Source organism: Cygnus olor, chromosome 4 (genome assembly GCF_009769625.2).
Source record: "Cygnus olor isolate bCygOlo1 chromosome 4, bCygOlo1.pri.v2, whole genome shotgun sequence".
NCBI lineage: Eukaryota > Metazoa > Chordata > Aves > Anseriformes > Anatidae > Cygnus > Cygnus olor.
In genome coordinates, this window is record NC_049172.1 from 37628036 (window position 1) to 37646783 (window position 18748).

An 18748-nucleotide genomic window follows, 5' to 3' on the forward strand; every position below is an offset into this window, starting at 1 on the left:
AGGAGGAGTTACCTGCAGAGTCCTAGCGGTAAGCCCCGTTCTTCCCTTGGAATGGTGAGAAATGTGGGGATAGCTCCATACAGCCAAACCAGCGTGTGGGGAACTTCAGAAGCCTATGAAGAAAGGATTTTTTTTTTTTTTTTGTACTATAAGTAGGGAAGCAGAGTTTAAGAACAAATGAATGAACAACCTGAAGCAGGAAAACGAGTTTGGTGTAGATGGCAGCAATCCCTTCCACCAGCAGTTAATCCAAAGAAGCAAAGGTGGTTACAGATGAACTGTGTTTCCGAGCCTGGGAGTAGAGGACAAAGACTTTCACAGGAGGAAGTGGTACAAGAAGGAAGAGGATTTGTGCTGCCAAGGAAAAGGTAGGTTGGAAAGGGAAGTAGGGGGAAGCTGGGCAATGGGTAGACTCATTTGGAAGTTTGTGAGGCAACTCTTCTGGACAAAGGGAAATGGAGCACTACAAAGAGAGGCAGGCAGGCAGGCAGGCAGTGAGGCATGCTGTGGAGGTAGAACAGATGGGATCTAGAAGACAACAAGGAGAAAATCAATGGTATTTTTAAACCCACGTTTGTCTTTTCTGTAAGAAATCCTTTTTTAAATGGCTGTTATTTGATCTTGTGTAAAAGGCGCTTTATCTTACCGCATGAAATGTATGTCACTGGATATTTGTAGTTAAGACCTTTCCCACACCTAATTTAGATATGCTGGAGGTCAGCTGGGGCCAAAGTGTCTTCCTGGAAAGGATTTCCAGCTGACGAGCTCCTCCTCTTAAGTTAGATCCAGGACTTTGTTGTGTAATGGCAGGAATGAAAGGAATGGAGGAGCAGGTCTCTGTTGCTTGCCCGCAGCCATGCCCTGAGGCGCTGCAGCTACTGCCCGTGCTATGTCTGGTGGCGGTCCTTTGGCTCTCTCCCCTGGCCATGCAGCGAGCAGCACACACGTGTACCAGCTGCCTGAGGACGTTCATCAGATGTGTGTGAAGTGCTGTGGGAATCCCGATCTGTATGAAGATGTGTTGTAACTGAGATGGAAGGGGTACTTAGCCAGGCTTCGAACAGCGGAGCCCCTTTTTGTTAACCTTTCCCTGTATGCCTCTGTCCTCCTTTCTCTTTTTTAATATTTAGCTGCTAGATATAAATACGGACAGCCTTTCACAGGCAGTGATTTCAACGTGTTTGCTTAGGTGCAGACAAGCATTGCTTGTGTGTGTGGTTCCTCTAAGTTAATCGGAGATGAGTTATTCTCCAGAATTGTGTCATCTTGGTAATGAGACGTGCTTACAAGAGGTGTTCAGTCTCTCCCTGAGGATTTCTACAGCTGAGTTTCAGAAGAGCAAGGTTCCTACCTGTAACCAAAATTCTTTTTTTGGCAAAAACTTCTGCTGGCATCTCACGTTGAGTGTTTCAGTGAAGGGTTCTGTGCCTTGACACAACTCCAGTGAGCTGAGTAAAGCATGCTGCTGGGGAAGGCTTAGCTCTTTGGGGTCCTCTGCTAATTGATTTAATCAACTTTTGGACTTTGGAGAATTACGTCTGAGCTGATCGCGGATCAGTGAGCCAGAGGTGGTCGGGTAGTTGATGGGGAAGTGGCGGGGTGCCCGAAGCCTCAGCTTGTACCGTGACACATGCAGTGGGGATCTCGGTTGTGCAGGAAGATGCTCACAGCCAGAACAAGCTAAATTCAATTTCTGCCTTGTAGAGACATCAAATAGTAGGTATTAAGCTTATTAAATGGGAAAGATGCAAGTGACAGTATCTACTTCTGATCTAATTGTTATCCAAGGTAGCTAGCGTTTTAATAAGCTTGCAGCAGCTTCTGCCTTTCAGCAAATTAACTAAGTGGGTCACTTCTTCCCTCAGCTAGCTTGAGGGCAGGGGAAAAACCGACGCTGCTAAAGCCAGTGCAGCTTTTATTCAAGATTAGAGCAAGGGATCTGTTGAGACTTCTAGCCTTGGTGTGCTTATAAGGCAGGCAGCTACAAGAAGGGCTTTGAAGAAATTTTTATTGCAAGAGTCATACTGCTACACAGAAAAAAAAAATAATTAAAAACCTTCCTCCTCCTTCCTGTGAAAAATATTTACTGTACTGATATTTATAGCAGGCAAAAGCATTTCGCTGCTGCAGGCCTGCCTCTTGGTGAGTAAAACAAAAGCAAGGGCAATATTTCACTTAAGCTTTCCAAAACAGTCCATCTGCAAAAGTACATTTTATAGCAAGTACTGGAAAAAGGCTGAAGCTGACTGGGCAATCACCAGTTAATTTCTGAGTCTTGTCTGCCTTTCATTACAATGTATCAGAAAGCGTCCACTGCTGTGTTCTAGCAGCCATGTGTGATTTTCACATTCCCCCCCCCGGCTCCCTGCACCCCTTCAAAATTGCCCTGTAAGGACATGAAGCAGGGGACGCTTACTGTCGAGCGTCCGGGGTGAAATAAGAGTCCCAGCCCGTTTTACTTTAGAAAAGCTCTGCAGTGATCCTAGAAATCATGCTGTATGTCCCCACACAATTACTGTTTAAAACCAGGGTCTGAGTAAAGTGGCGTAAGAATCACCCAGATACCAAATATTCTCCGTCCCCCTCTGGGAGTGGCGATGGGAGCGGTGTCGGTGCTGCGGCTTGGCTCCGGCTGGTACACAAAGCCTGCTGTAACCCGTGCCAGGGCTGCCTGCCCTGGGCAAGGCGAGGCAGCACCGCACGGATGAGCACTCTTGGACAGCCTTCAGGAAATGGAGCTGCTTAGGCGAAAGGAAAAATAGAAATGAGGGGCTTTTTTGTTGGTTTTGTTTTTGAAAGGTGTTTTTGAAACCTGTATAATCTGGTTACTGACACTGGAATCTGAATCTCTGGCCCATGATCTCCCCCAGAGCAGCCACTTACAGTGTTCAGGGACACAACGAAGATCTGCTCATCTTTAAAGCACACCATGCGCTACAGCCGTGCAACGCAGCACCCGAGCTGTTTACCTGGAAGGAGTGTTTGTGTTTTTCTCATTAGTATGGAACACGCATACAGTAACTTATGGGCTGTGGGAAGCAGGTACCTGTCTTTTCTTGCTCTTCAGATGATGATTTGAAAGTTAAGTGACAAACAGAGCTGCCTGGTGCGAGGGGTTACCTGTGCTGTGCTTGGCAGCCCCCTCAGGGAGGAATCCTTGCACCTTGCTGTGCAGTTCTGAGATGGGTGCTGGCCAGGGTTGTGGCTGCAGACAACTGTTGAAAGAGGAATACTTGCAGTAACGTAAGGTCTAGGCTTCATCATTAGCTAGGGGAGAAATCAGCTTAACTTCTCTACAGGTAACACCTTTCCCTACAGAAAAGTGCTGTGAGGTTTGGGTACGTGAGTTTGAGAAACAACACTTGCCAAGAAATCAGAGCAGTTGTGGCAATTGGTAAGATTAGGACCACAGGGTTGGGGAAGCAGGTCTGGAAGCCGTGGCATCGCTACTAATTTGAAGCTAGGAAAGTCACTAGTTGAGATCACCCATTTATGAGAGGGAAATGAAAGAAGATGGCAGTAGAGACATTACTTTTTTTCCCCATGGACTTTTATTAATAAACACCCAGAACATTTAAGTCAATGTGGGCCTTACTTTACATGGAAGTACCGCTTTATTTGCTCTGCCTAGTCTCTCCAAACTATCTAAACGTCAGCCCAACTCCAGCTATTGGTCTCTCTTCTACCTTTTCTGCCCTTTTCTGGCACAGAGGCATGTTTGCAATCCATATACGCAATACCCACATCATACCACTGAGCACCACTCCACGCACGAGAGTTACCACACAACCCCACCTCTGTCATGGCCTGGGCACTGGGCCACGGAAAGAGGACCTGCATGTGCTCCTGAACGCTGCCGCTGTATGATTTCAAGTCAGGTACAGGATAACCCAATTCCCTCAATAAATACGTTTTCTCTTCTAATAAGGTTCCAGTGTAGCTTTAGATTCTGAAGATAAATAAAAGAAGTCTTTCAACACAAAGGTTGGCCCTTTACTGAAACTGCAAAGTTGACGAGACTACAACTTTAAACCATTCAGAAAAGTAATGCTTGAAGCAGATGAGAAAATACTCTGTGGTTAGGCATGCCCTCTGGAGGGAAGTACCGAAGGGACAAAAGGTGCCAGTTACTGTGTTTAGCTACAGGCCCTGTGTGTGTAATGGACACATGCATGCTCGTTTGGACAGGTGAGGCTATTACTGTGTGACGCACAGCAGTTAGCCTCTGCTTCCTCACTTGCTGCTACTGGAGGGGGCCTCCCTTACACTGTGCTATCATCTATTCACTTTGAATACACTCTTCATCTTAAGTCATGTAAAAATTAGAAGACTACACTAATATGCTCTCAGATTCGTTCATGTCTAAACTGCATTAACCTTCCTTTGTACTGCAACAGAGAGAGGTCAGAGAATCTGACTGAGAAGTCGAGCCTCGTTCCCTTTGGTACTGGCACAAGCCTAACATAAACATAATTAGCATGCTGCCAGGGCAAGTTGTTTTACATACACAAGTGTTTTAATTTAAATAATCAGGCCTCACCATTCATTAGAGTATTACATCCTTAGACACAGGGGTTAGTGAAAGGATAAAGCTCGTTTCCCTTCCAGTTTTCAAACCCTAATACAGCAAGACCACCACCACCTCGAGAACACTGACTCCTTTCTTCCTCCCTCAGAGGCTACAGATGAATGAGCTCTGAAGGGCAAGCGTAATTCCAAACACGTGCCTGAGAGAACGTTTAGTCAACAGTACTTCCTCATCCTTAACAGCTTCCAAAGTTCTCAGTAAAATAAAACAATAGTGAATTAAGACACTGCAATACCGGGTGGCATTCCAACAAGTTATAGGAGTCTGTCAGGGTCTTGGTTAAAACTAAAGTCACACACCAGGGACAGGTGATCTGAAGGGTAATTGAACGAGGGCAGCCTGTTGGGCCCAATTTGCTCTTCAGTCAGCAAGCCCAGGGCTGAGTTCACGTTCAAGGCGTGCTGGGAATACCAGATATAATCCAGCGTGTGCCGGCACTCTCCCGAGGGCCGGATCTTCCAGGTGGTGTACGGCGGCTCCGACTGCCCGTCGGGGCTCAGCAGCTTGTACGCGCTGTTCAGGTTGAGGCTGGAGTTGGAAAACTCTCTGTAGACCTCCTCGGTCGGCTCTGCGTTGAAGTCTCCGCAGATGATCAGAGGGATCTTTGCGCCCTGGGTGATGCTCTTCAGGTTCTGGAGCAGGTCGCAGCCCTGCGCGGAGCGAAACCTCTCCCAGCCTGTGCGTGCTTTCAGGTGGGTGACGGCGATGCAGAACAGCCTGCCAGTCTCGTGGCACTTCAGCGTCTGGGCTATGGCCACCTGGTTGGTCTTCAGCTTCATGGCGGTGAGCCGGATGTTGGCGCTGTTGATGAGCTCGAAGCGGTCTTTGAGGAAGAACAAGGCGCAGCCGTCCGGCCCGTTGTTCCGCTCCACATCCAGGCACGGGGACCACGGCTTCGGGAAGAAGGTGCACTGGTAGCCCAGTCGGCTGAGGAGTGGCTCGAAGGTGTCGAAGTAGTGGTCGACCTCTTGCAGGCACAAGATATCGGGCTTGTATGCAAGGATTTCCTCCAGGATGAGGCACTTCCTCTCCTCCCACTTCAGGGCTTCCATGGGGCACTGAACAAAGTTGTCTTTGCCTTCTCCGAGGGCTGAAATTAGGGGGGGTGAAAGAAAGAAGTTATCAATAGCAAAAATAAGTCAGATTTAAGACTTCTCCTCTTCCTACAGGTCACTACATTGCAGCAAGTGCTTCCACAACAAGTGTTGCCACAGCTTGGCCAAGAAAAAATGCAGCAGTACAGGAGTGACTTAACTGCAGAACACGACGCCAGTCCCTACCTGGGGAACTTCCCCTGCCCCGAAAGACTTTAAGGTGAGGCTATTGCATAATTCAGCTTAAAGGTATTGACTTTAGGGCTCCGACAGAAATCGGTAGCGATTATTTTCAGGAATTTAGGAATTCCTGTAACTGATCTGAATCCCCAAACAGTTCCTCAATGCACGAATTAAGAAACTAGAGAAGCTTCACAGAGAAAGTTACAGGAAGACAGACCTCTCTTCTGGGGGCTGAGAGCTAAAAGCGGGAGGCCACAGCTTTTTGACCAGACCATGCTCTGGTACGACAGGCAGTCAGAGCTGCCTTTGGCTTTATAGGTGCAAGGGGGAGAGCTTTCTCCTTCAGAACGGAAGCGAAATCCCTATTTCAAGCGCCGAAAGCCTCCTCCCCTCGGTCAGCGCTGCCTCACGTAGCTCGCCTCTCTCCCTTTGCCCCGCCAACCCCAGGAGCGCCTAAGGGCACGGACGCAGCTCCGCACACCGCCTTCCCCGCCGCGTTTCACCTCCGGGTCCCGACCGAGGCGGCCCCTACCTTGGGCGAGGATGTTCCACTGCATGACCCGGATGGGCCGGGGGCCGCCGGCCGCCTTCTGCCTCAGGTCCACGAAGTCCCTCTGGCAGCGGGGCGGCCGCTGCCGCAGCACCACCTGGCACTCCTCCAGCAGCTCCTGGGGGTCGATGGGCTCCAGCGGGGCCGCCTCGGGCTGCCCCAGGCACTCCCGGTGCTGGGGCGCGGCGGCGGCGCTGCTGCCGCTGCTGCTCAGCGTCTTGGCCAGCGCGCTGTACAGCCGGCTGCCGCCGCTCCCCATGGGACACCCTGCGGAGGAGAAACCGTGAAGTGCCCACCGGGACCCCCCCCCAAGCCCCGCAAGGCCGCGGTCTCCCCCCCTCCCCCGCCCCGGTCCCGGTCCCGGCCCCGGTCCCGTCCCCACCTGCGCGGGGCGGTGGCGGCGCGGTGCTGGCGGTGGCGGCGCGGCGCAGCAGCGGGCAGAGGCAGCGCGCGGGGCCCTGGTACATGGCACCGGCACTGGCGGCGGCACCGGCACTGCCACTCGTCCTCCCTTCTCCCCCCCCCCGGCCCGCGGAGTGGTAGCGCCCGGCCCAGGGCTCGCCGGTGAGCCCCGCGCTGACGTCGCCGGGGCGGGGCGCTGCCACGCGCGTCACGGGGGGGGGGGGGGAGGGGGGGAGAGGACACGCTTGCCAGCGCCGCCGTATAAGGCAGGGGCACGCAGGCGCGGCGCGGCGTGACGTCACGCGGGGGCAGCGGCTCGCACCTCCCTCCCCTAAAGTGCCCACGCGGGGCGGGGCGGGAGGCCGCCATGAGGGCGCCTTAGGGGTGCCCTAATAGCCGTATAGTCAGTGGGGTTGGAAAAGCACCCCCAGCTCGTCGGTTCCAGCCACCTACCACCAGTATCACCCACTGAACCGTGTCCCTCAGCACCACGTCCAGCCTTTCCTTAAACACCCCCAGGGACGGTGACGCCACCGCCTCCCTGGGCAACCCAACGCCTGACCGCTCCCTGAGGAGAAATGTCTCCTCATTTCCAACCTGAACCTCCCCTGGCCACCATGAGGCCACCATGGGGCCACCATGAGCCATCACCCCCAGGTGGGATGGCCGAGCACTGCCTCCCCGTCCCTCAGTGCCCCAGGACACAACCCCGCCACACGCTGACCTCCCGCTGGCACCTTCCTCTGGTGGCCAGAGCCGGGTTTGGACTTTCCCCGGGGGTGTGCTCGGCTGCCTGCCCTGGTTGGCTGCCCTGGAGGCAGGGCTGCGGGCAGCTCCCACCGCCCGGCCCTCTGTCCAGCTGTCCAGGGTCCGGCCCTGCCCGTGCTGCTTGTCCCGGCGGTTGTGCAAGCGCCCGGTGCCAGCTTTCACAACCCAAGGGTTGCCCAAGCAGCGGAGCCAGAAACTGGGGGCCAGGGGTGAACTTCCAGCTCCCTCCCCACTTGTCGTGACAAACACGGGGTGTGGAAAATGCCATCGGAGCTTCGAACAGATCTTGTGCCCTGCAAAACATATTTATGGCAAATTCCTCTGAATTTGGCAAATATGGCAAATTCCTCTGCCTATTTGTATAGCGTCAAACAGAACATTACAGATTCTAGGACAGACTGACAAGATGCAGAAAGGTTATTTCTTTGCTCCTGGTTTTTCCCATTTGAGTGACTCTCTCAGGTCTCGTCCAGCTACTTTCTTCCTCATTTGTTTCCACCAAACCACTCTCCCCTTTGCACCTACATGCTTGAGTTTGGGAGCAACTGCTGTCATTTTTTTTCCCCAGAGAGCAGCTGGGCTTTCTGAATTCATCATATTCTGGTTTCTTTCGCTGAAAGAAATTCTATCTTTCCCTCTTTGTTCCAGGGATATTAGGGGATTTATGTGGCCTCTCAGTAATAGACTTTCATTAGCTGTGAGCCTGGAAGACAATTTACAGAGAAAGGCAAGGTCAGGAGCTGATTCCTGATGCAGTGTGAGAACATCACTCTGCTTAGCGTGCCCAACTTTAAAGGAAAAAAACAAATCCCTCCATTGCCGTGCATGAAAATGAAAAAGGGTATTTGGGGTGATTTCAGCACCTTAGACAGACCAGGGACAATATTGAACAGCTTGTCCTTCGTGCAGAAACAGGGAGAGGCCTGTGAGAACCCCTTCAGCCCCCACCCTGGCAGGGTAGGACCTTGTCTGGGCCCGAGCCCATTTCCCCACACTTATCCGGGTGTGGGACAGCAGCTAGTGTCCCCCAGGAGAACAGTGAGCCCAGGGCATGCGAAGATGGCAGAGGGAAAGGGGACTTTTGGCTCCTGTGGGTCTGTGGCTGGAATAAGAGGCTTCTCGGGGTGTGTGGGCACAGGGAGATGTGTCTGTAGGAGCCCTCCTGCTTTGCCAGCATCTGGGCAGCCCTTGCCCGAGGTAAAACAGTGGTGCCCAGTGACCTGGCCTGGTGATGGGGTGGTGCAGAGCAAACCCGTGGACCAGAAAACGTGCTTGCAAGCGTGACAAAACCGGGGTGGTTGATCATTGGTGGCTCCAGCGAAGCTTGAAGGAGCTTCCTGGGGGAGAGGCCACCCAGTTGGCCGCTGGTGCCCAGGCACAGCAGCCCCCCCGCAGAGCCGCCTGGGTCCAAGGGCTGGCACAGTCAGGTTTTTGTTCCGGCCGAGGGGTTTTAGTGCTGCCCCAGGCCTCCCTCCTCCTCCTGGCACTTGCACTTTGTGCCATGCAGGGCAGGTGTGGGCGAGTGTTAAACCACATTAATGGGCACAGACCCAAACTGCTTCCAGCTGCTGGTGGTAGGTGCGGCCAACTTCACCTTGTCCCAAAGCCTTCTGCAACTGCAATAATGGCTTTTCTGGTAAGCGCAGGAAATTGCAGCTCCGTCCTACCCAAGCACTGTTACACCACTGTGAGCTGCGATGTTTTCTCTCCTCTTGAAGGAAACCTGCTCACCTATGTTATCACCTTAATTTAAGGAAAAAAGCCATTTCCCCCTGTGTCCTGCAAGGTCCATGGGTTTCACAGTGGTACTGTGCAGGCAGTCTCACTGGGCCAGTTGCGCATCGCTTCCCTGCTCAGAGTGCGGGTTGATCAGCGCAGAGGCAAAGCCAAAATAACTTTTTTATGTGTTTATTGTTTTATGTTTTTTTATGGTTCAGGCCCTGCTGGGTGGCAGCGAGATGGCCCACACTGGCACAGCACCCACCGGCACAGCACCGGGGCTGTCTCCTGGCCACTTGTGCAGGCCTCGGGCCGCGGGGGGCAGCTGTTGATCCCCTCGTAGCGGGGTGCAATCGCAGAACAGCTTGGGTTGGAAGGGACCTTAAAGACCACCTAATTCCAACCCTGTCCCTTGCCACTTTTCCTTCTCTTTTAACTCTTTTCCCTCCTTTTGTTAGAGTCTCTCTCCTTCTGTCATTCCTCCACGGCGGCACACTTACCCCTTTTATCCCCCAGCTGCCACACGATTATAGGATGAAGGCGCTGGCCCTGTCTGTGCCCCCCCGCTGCGGGGCTGCAGCTTCAAGCCGGCAGCACTTCAGCTCTCCCTCGCGAGGTGCCGCTCTCTGTATGCCAAATGGGTGATTAAATTGGGAAAAAAAAAAAAAAAGTAAAAACCTATTTGGAGATGCTGGGAAGTGGCTGAAAAACGTATTTGCAATTGCTCCCAAATAAGGAGGTTTTCCCCTTCCTTATCGCCTTATAGTTTGCAAGAGATTCAGTGCCGCTGGGTGTGACGAAGCCCCTCAAAGCCCCTTTGGAGAAAGCCATGCGGGGCTGGTGGCAATCCCCTTTTTGTCTGGCCTCGCTGGCAGGCAGGGTTCCCCCGGCTGGATCGCAGAGCATCCCCTCGGCCTGGTCGTCCACTGCTCCTCCTGGACACGTACAGGTGGTGGGGCCGTGATGCTGCGATCTGCCTCCTCTCGGGGTGCAGACTGAAAATAGTAGGAAATAATAAAAAGCCCTCCGACTGTCACAGAGAAACAGTTTTCATCTGTTTTCTCGAGTTTATTTTCTTCAAAAAATCTTTCCTCACCAGTGTTGTGGGGACTTTTAATTAACCTTTTCCTTCAGCTGATGGGAGGAGGAGAATACAAAGAAATAAGAGCACATGTGGCAGGCAGTTTTACTGGCTACGCTAGCCTCTGTGCTTGTGCCATCTTCTCTGGAAAGAATAAACCCTTCTTGCACAGCATAGTGCCATTTTCCCTCCTCTTTTTCCTCCAGGTGTTTAATCAGTTCCAGGGACGTTGCCACCAGCTAGTTACAGCACTAATAAACAGTGCTTTAGGCAGAGCTGATAACGAGGCAAGCCTGGCTTGTGCTGCTGTTTATTTAGATTTTGATATGGGTTTAGCATCACAGATGTCCTGTAAATTATTTGCTTCCTTAAAGATTTTGACTTGGAAGAGAGAGTTGAGAGCTGTGCGTTGCTGCACTGAGAATATTGCTTCTTTTCAGTTTGGCAGCTGGTAGAGCATGTAAGCGTGCTGTCAGTGCCAGACCTGCCTTTATTTCACTGTTTGGACAATTTTCCCCCTTCCCTAAGGGACGTCACACACACACCCTCGTGCGTTATGCTGTTTTCTGGTGATTTTTGAAGTTCATCAACAGAAATAGGAAGGGGTGAGTTGGTCTCATCCAGCTCTTGGCACTTGGATACCATGAAATTTGGGAATGGGCAGTGCTGGCAGCCGAATGCAAGCTTAACAAGTGATCCTACCCATTCAATAAGGCATTGGATGGGGCTCATGGGCTTGAATTGCATTCACAGATCTACCCTTGTGTGTCGGATATAATCGATTATTTTCAGCAGATCTGCTCCCATTCTGGTGAAAGGTGCTGAGCACCTCAGCGTGGCACTTGCAGGAAGGAGTGGTGGCGTGTGGTGACTGTTAATTATTATTTTTTATTTACCAGAATGCAAGCAAAATTCTGGATCTCACGCAAGCTTTGTGGATATTTTGAAAGTGAGGACACAAAATCACATCCTCACATATTGCGTTTTACTACGATTCATCTCTGCGTTGGCTCCTCAGCAAGACGTGTGCGCGCTCAGGATCAGTCTGGAAAGAGCACAAGTGATGGAGAGGCTGAACGGTGACGGTGGGCTGCTGGGGAAGCAGAAACACCACAGCGGCCCCAAAGCCCCCTCAGAGCTGTCCCCAGGGGTTGGTTAGACTGCAAGAGAAACACGAAGAGCAGCTCCCTGTCGGATGAGTATCGGTTAATGCTTTTCCGAAACATGCCTGGATGGGCGTCGGGTGAAGATAATGGGCAGGGAGGAAGCCAGCAGCCACAGATGGAAAATGGCAGTTGTTTTTTGTAGAACATTCAAAGGAAACCGAGCAATCCTCATGTTATTTGGAATGTGTAATCGAAGGGACAGCTGCCATTTTGACTGGAGATGGAAAATTGCCCGACTATCCTCACCTTCTCTGGGTCTGTGTAGGGAAGGGTTTCTCTGCTGGTGAAGCAAGGGAAAACAGAAAGGCGAGGATGGAGTAGGGGAGAAAAATGCCACTTTTTCTTTCCGCTTGATGTCCTGCTACCCACATTAGCAGCATCAAGGGACATGCAAAACCCTAGATCTGGGCCACGATCTTTCTCAGCTAGCTCCCCTAGATCTGTTTGCCTTTGGCAATCCAGTCAATGAAAAGAAAACGAGGGGAAAAGACACCCCAACCCCACATCAAGCATCCCGCTTCCTCGAAGGCAGAATAAAAGCCTCTGAAACTGGACGCTGTTGGTTTTGAGAGGAGGCCTCCCCTTGCCCACCAACCTTCTGCCTGGAAGGTAAAGGGGTGTAATTGCCATAATTGCATAAAACAAGTGTGTAATCACACAAAACACTTCCAGTCTTGCCGATTGCCTTGGGAAATGGGATTTTTTTCCCCCCAGCTTATTTCCTCACGTAGGGGCGACCTGGCGTGGTGGTCGCCCCATCCCAGAGGTATGGGACAGAGACCTACAGCCATGGCTGGGTAGAGCTGGTGAGCAGGATGTTTGGAAACCAAGGGTTTGCTGTCATCCTGGTGACGTCCAAAGGGCTGGGGGAATTTTTAGGGCTTGCTGCCTTTCAGGAGCCTTCCGCAGCTGCCTCCCCCCTCGGTCCCCCTCTGCTGATGAGTGACTGAATTTTTAGCGTGTCCTTCATAGAAATATCCTTAATATCCATCGAGATTTTTGCAGATCTTCCATCTCCTGGTGTTTCTCCATTCCCTTATCTCATTCACGAAACTGTATTATGTGAGACAAAACTCATTTGTCGGCGAGGAAGGGACATTGTACTCAATGGGATATTTACTGTGTACCCGAGCTATAATCTATCCTCCGCTGTAATACAGACTCCAAAATGAATGGGTATTTATTTATAATAATGCAGCAGATAGTCCACGGGGAGGTGTCATCCCATTTGTAATCAATCCCGGCGCGGCGCCCCGGCTGCGGCACAATAACGCTTTGCATTAAGTGATGAATCGGCTCGGCCGCCTTACTGCGGCTGTCATTTTTCCTCGCTGAAAATGCATTGCCTCCATTACGCGGCCCTCGGAGCCGAGCACCGAATGCCCGCGGGCACCTGAAAGACAGCGGGCGGGAGGGAGGAGAGTGGCCCCCAGCACCACCACGGGCTGCGGTGGGCTCCGGGCTGGGTGCGGTGCGAGCAGCGCCCACGGGGAGCTGGGCAGTGATTTATTCCGCCCAAGTGGGTCACTATGGAGCTAACGTTGTATTTCGGGATTGATTTCGACTCCGAAGCTGATGGCAGAGCGGATATTTTACCGCCAGGGAGAAAGACCATCCATGATGCCAACCAAGCGAGGTATATTTTAAAAGAGACATTCTGGCTCTGCTGGGAAAAACAACAACAACAACAAAACCTCTATTGAAAGAACCGAATTTGGGTGCTGCAGAGACGCAATCAATATTTCCGTGTCGTGAGTGTAGGGCTGTTACCGTCAAAGAGGAAAACCTGCCCATTGCTCAGTAGGTCGTGAGTGAGTTGCCAGGGATGTAATAACCTGCTTTATGAAGGATACCGCGGAAAATGTAGCTGTATAGTCCTGTTTGAAGGCTGTCCTGGCGTGGTCTTGGTGCTTTGCTGGGCAATGCTGCCCGCAGACGGAGGGCTGGGCTTCGCCAGCCAGCGGGGATGGGGGAGGACACTGCTTGCTTTGGTCCTGCGTCCTTCCCTCCCACACCTGGCCAAGCCCCAGGACATCCCTGGTGCTGCTGCTGGAGGTGATTTGCCCAGGTCACTTGTCCAGCAGGTCCAGACATTAGGGTGTCCTTTAGTGCCTTGGCCCTCCCGGTCTGCTGCTTTTCCACAAAGACTTCTGAGAAAAAGGGGGCAGGCAAACCACATGTGTGGAATCACAGAATGGGTTGGGTTGGAAAGAGGACCTTAAAGCCCACCCAGTTCTACCCCCCTGCCATGGGCAGGGACACCTCCCGCCAGACCAGGTTGCCCAAGGCCCCATCCAGCCTGGCCTTGAACACCTCCAGGGATGGGGCATCCGCAGCTCCTCTGGGCAGCCTGTGCCAGTGCCTCACCACCCTCTGAGTGAAGAATTTCCTCCTCATGTCTTATCTAAGTCGACCCTGTTTCAGTTTAAAACCATTACCCCTTGTCCTATCACTATATACCCTTAAAAAAGCCTCTGTCCGTCCTATAAGCTAGGGAGAAATGAGCAGGTTTGAGAGAGGCTTGAGAACACCCACGCACCTTTTTATACACCGCGGAATTGCTTTTCGTTCCTTTGTGGAGCACTAAAGTCAGAAGAGCCACACCTCGGTGGCAGCCGCCCCCTCCCCAGTGTTGGAAACCAGTCGCAGAGGAAAGGCAACAAAAAAGCCTTAAAATCAGTTATTCCTCTGAAGTCGGAGCTCCCACTGGGACCTGAAGTGGCAGCCAGCAGGTGCGGGGATCATTGTGCTGGCAGTGCCGGCTGGATGCTGAACTACCTCGCAGACCTCGGGCTCAGCTGCAGCTTCCCTGGCTCCGTGATAAAACACAGGCAGGTGGGCACGTGGTGGTGTCGGGGTGTGTGTGGGGGTCAGACGTCCCCAGCTTGCTCCTGCACCCACTGCAGATGCTGTGGGGGCAACTGCTCAGTGTAACATCAAACTGCCCATCAGCTGCATCACCCTCCGTTCCTGCTGTCACCGTTAAAGTCACTTTCCCAAGCGTCAGTCTGGGGCACGCCCTAGGTACGGACTGTAACTCATCTGATCATTTCCAAACCGCGTTCAGCTTTCACTGTAGCACCCCGTTCTGTATAGCTGCCTCGGATGCAGGCTGTTAAATCCTCGCCCCCCCAGCCCCTGTCCGTACCAGGCTCTGTTACCTGCAGCCTTGACGTAAAGATCTCACAATTACGTGCTGAATTAGCAATGTCACGGGGCCAGCAGCACCGCCTTAGTTCACAACTCCTAATCGGTCCTTCCCATCTAAATCCATCGGCGGCTGCAGAAACAAGTCCCCATCCCTGCTGCTTCTGTTTGGGGAGGGAAAAAGGTGCTGAGGAAGAGGAGAGGGGAGGTGCCTGAGCATGCAACTGGAAGCTGGGATCCCGTCTTGCTGCTGCATGACATGAATTCCTGTTAAAGTAAATGGGATTTGTGTCCTGCGGTGAAGAAATAGACCCCAGGGGCTTTTGCTTGCCCTGCTGATTACTGCAGCCCTGAGGAGGTCAGTAGGGCCTCCGTTGTCACTTCTCGCCGAGCCCCTTTGACTTTTCAGAGGTGCTGAGGACTTCTACCGCCCGCTGGCCGTGCTAGGAACTAGAAGTACGCAGCACATCCTGATGCGCAGGTTAAATATCTGAGTGTTTGCATCTGTGTTTGCTGTTTTCGTGAGGGCTGAAGCAATCGGTCTCTAAGGACGCCGCGGACAGGACGCGCACACGTATGTTGGTGACAGGAGGTGCTCGTTCTTACAGCTCCCCGCGCGGGAGGAGGTGGCTGCTCACAGGACTGGCTCTTGCTGCTGGGGTTTTCCCCTCTGAGCAGTTGTTCTATGGCCTGATGCCAGCCCTACCTGCAGAACAGCTCGGTCCTTCCCTGCGACGCGTCGCCGTGCCATGCCGGGGATTGCTGATGGCCGAGCTGTATTTTTGAGCAGAGATTTATGATCACCTTCCCAGTCAATTAAAATTCTAGATATTGCTAAAGCAGAATTCAATTAAGGTTAATTGCAGCTTCTGAGAACTGCTTTTCTGAAGGGAAACAATGGTGGGATTGCAGATCCTAGAGGGTTTCTATCACTTTTAAATAACTTCCAGTTCTGTTCCTTCCTGACGCCGCTCTAATCTTCCCTCAAGCCCTGCGCTCTCGCTGTTATCAAGTAATTCAAATGTTGATTTTTTTTTTCTGTCATAATTTATCATTTTGACTTATTTGTTCCTTTTACGTCTTCTTCTAAAGGCAAGAAAAAAACCTACAGCCGCCTGGAAATGTTTTTGTATCAGTCCCAGTTGCCTGACATGAAAGATATATAGCCACTTCTAAGAATTTGACAACACTTCAGCAACAATTATCCAGACAGGTACAATAACAACTCCCTTTTCTTTTGCTGTTGAGAGGGATGATAAGGCTTTAATGAATTGTCAATAAAGATTAGAAAAAGAATAAAATAAACCACAATGCAGAGAAAACAGGTGCAAACGAAATTCCATTGAAATGCAGCTCAGGTTTGCCGTTCTACCCGAAATTTTATTTTCTTGGCATTGGGGGACTTTTGTGACAGTTTCCTTGCACACTTGATTGAGCCGGGAAAACACACGGGACTGCGCCTTAGTCACTGAACGCGGAGCGTGCGGCTCTCGGCTGGCAGGGCGCTCTCTCGGAGGGATGAGGAATCATCTCGGCTGCTCCCTTCGTCGGAATTTGCAGCCCCCCGTTTACTGCGTGGGGGCTAGTGATGAAGTGGGAAGAAGGAGAGGGAAGGCGCCACGTGGAAAGACAGCACTGTGGCAGCTTGTGGGTTCCCTCCTCTGTCCCCCGTGGCCGGGCATTTGTCACCGGCTGGCGGGAGAGGGTTTGAGGAACCCCCCTCGCCGCTGCCTCGGGAGTAGACGAATGCCTCTGCCTGCACGTGCCCCGCGCTCCCTTGTGTAAAGGGAAGCAGAACAACCCCCGACACAAGTGTTTTTAGAGTTTCCCTCTCTTTGTGGGAGATAAAGGGAGGCAGAGCCACGGGCAATTATTGTGTGGAAGTTAAAGGGAAAAGTTTCTTTGATAAGAGATCATTGTGTAATTATACAATTGCCAAAGGAGAGGAACATGTAGGTGGATGCACTCTCTGATGTGTGATTACTAATGAATTCTCTGTATTCCTTGTGGGAAAGAGCCACAACTGTAAAATTAAATAGTCAATGCTTCTCTGATGAAAGGATTTGCAGGCACTGATGTCCTTTATCAAAATGCAGCGAGCTTTGAAGGAACAGCAAGCATAGCAAGCCTCAGCTTCATGTAAAGCAACTGGAATGGAGAAACTCGACCAAAGCCCTTTTCTCCAGGAAATCTGTTACCCCTGTTTCCTAGTAGCAGGAGTGTTTTGCCTGGGAAAATGAGGGGCAGGATGTTACCAGGCGGCAGGCAGCTGCTGCAGCTGTGGCCGGTTCCTTACAGCAGGTGGGCAGGAGGTGCTGGGTTCGGTGTCACCTTTGGGTGCAGGAGCTAGCGAGGACTGACAGGCAGGGAGGCTCTGAAAGCATCCTGGCTTTGACAGGTGAAAAGTGCTGTATGACTACTTAGCGAAGCATGCACCCGGTTGACAGTCTGGGGAACGCTAGTGTGCATGTCTCTGCCCCTCTCTCTTTTTCCTTCCCCTTCTCCTTTCCTTTTTCTTCCCTTTTCTGGCTCTCCATGTAGATGAACTCAAACATTGACTTTGGAAAGAAAGCCTGCTTTCATGCATCCTCCTCTTTTTGGTCTTCCAAATAACTTTCCAGTGTTATTTCAGGGGAGGTGATGGGCTTGGGTGTCCTGATGGGGGTCCTGACGTGGATATGGGGCTCTCAAAGACCTCCAAAAAAAAGGATGAAGGGGACAGAAATGCCACTGGGGCACTGCCTGCAAGAGTGGCGTTGGCTGTGGTGCTCCGGGGTGAGAAGATACTGAGCACAAAGGTATTTCTTGAACAAAAAGAGAGAGGCAAATAGCCTCAAGGCAGCAGGAATTAATCCCCAGGGCTGCTCAGTTTCAAGGCAGAGAGAGCACGAGGGAGGGTAGGGACCTGTGCGTGGTTCTCCTGCCCCATATGGCCAGCCATATGGCCTTTCTCGGCCAGCATCACGGGCGCTATGGGTGCTATGGGTGCCAGCGGCATTATGTGAATCACTGTCTGCAGCATCCCTCGCACCTCCCTTGGCAGGACGCGGCGTGCAGGACTGCGAGGTTCGCTGGAGGGGAACAGCGGGGAGTAGCTGGATATTTTTATTTGCTAGAAAATAGCTGAGAAGACCTCTTAATGGAGAGCTCCAGCCATAAAATCAGAAATTATTCTCCCCGCTCTTATCTTCCCAGGAAACAAATTCAGCTGCAAAGCTTTTCCTAGGCCTTTTTAAAGCTGTAGCGTTAAATACATGAAAGGCCGCTTATTTTGAATTCAGATACAGCTGGGAGACATGTTACGACTCTATAACTAAATGGAAGACCTAGTTAAAAAAAATGCATTTTTGCTCAGACTGAATATGGCTATTGCTGCCTGGGTAGATGATTCTGAAGAGAAGATCCATGAGCTGAAAATACTCCATTGCTCTCCATCGGGACATTGTGAAGAAGATTTAAGAGGATCTAGGTGAGCCCGGTGTCCCTGGAAAAATAATGACAGGAAGGTTAGCTAGCTCAAGGCTATCTACAGCAATCTCCTCAAACATTAAAGAAGTGCAAAAGGCCACGCAACAGCCTTCGTACCTGATACTGTGAAACCAGAGGGAAATAAGAGATTGGAGTAATACCAGAATAAACAACTGGAATAAATGCATGGCTAAGTGGACATATTTCCCTCTAGATACAATTCAGGGAATATGCAGAGCTGAGGGAAAAATGCTGCAATCTTTGAAGAGGAAGGAGATTAGCTACTGTGAGACTGGAGATCAGGAATCTTAAAGCCTTCCTCTTTCTCTGCCTTTTGTTTTTCAGACTGGAAATGCTTTTTCATGGGAGCTTGTACTAGGGAGGCTCAGAAACGTTTCTGTCATTACAGCACATTTGTCTTGGATCACACAGAATGTATTCGTGTGGAGCTCAAATTCCTGCTAGGTTCTGAAAATGCAGAGAGATTATTTTATTATCCCTTTACTGCATAGTATATTAAAGGTTTCAAGAAAATCCAGCCAATTGATCACAGAGTATGCTGTCCTTGAAAGTTATGCTAGT

General features: G+C 51.3%; 1 protein-coding gene across 1 annotated transcript; it reads right to left on the reverse strand.

Annotated features, from left to right (window-relative positions):
• Positions 1 to 3193: 3193 nt before the first annotated feature.
• Positions 3194 to 7058, reverse strand: NOCT (nocturnin). The gene is made up of 3 exons (XM_040554843.1): positions 6798 to 7058; positions 6398 to 6682; positions 3194 to 5678 (listed from the first exon to the last, which is right to left on the reverse strand). The coding sequence occupies exons 1-3, from the start codon at positions 6880 to 6882 to the stop codon at positions 4843 to 4845; spliced, it is 1206 nt and encodes a 401-aa protein (XP_040410777.1). The 5' UTR covers positions 6883 to 7058; the 3' UTR covers positions 3194 to 4842.
• Positions 7059 to 18748: the final 11690 nt, after the last annotated feature.

Bases quoted from the DNA above. Each gene is read 5' to 3' on its own strand.
- NOCT (XM_040554843.1), bottom strand. From the start codon at position 6,882: ATGTACCAGGGCCCCGCGCGCTGCCTCTGCCCGCTGCTGCGCCGCGCC. The intron at 6,683-6,797 runs GTGGGGACGGGA...TCTCCTCCGCAG, and splicing joins GCCGCCACCGCCCCGCGCAG to GGTGTCCCATGGGGAGCGGC. The intron at 5,679-6,397 runs GTAGGGGCCGCC...CCCTAATTTCAG, and splicing joins GTGGAACATCCTCGCCCAAG to CCCTCGGAGAAGGCAAAGAC.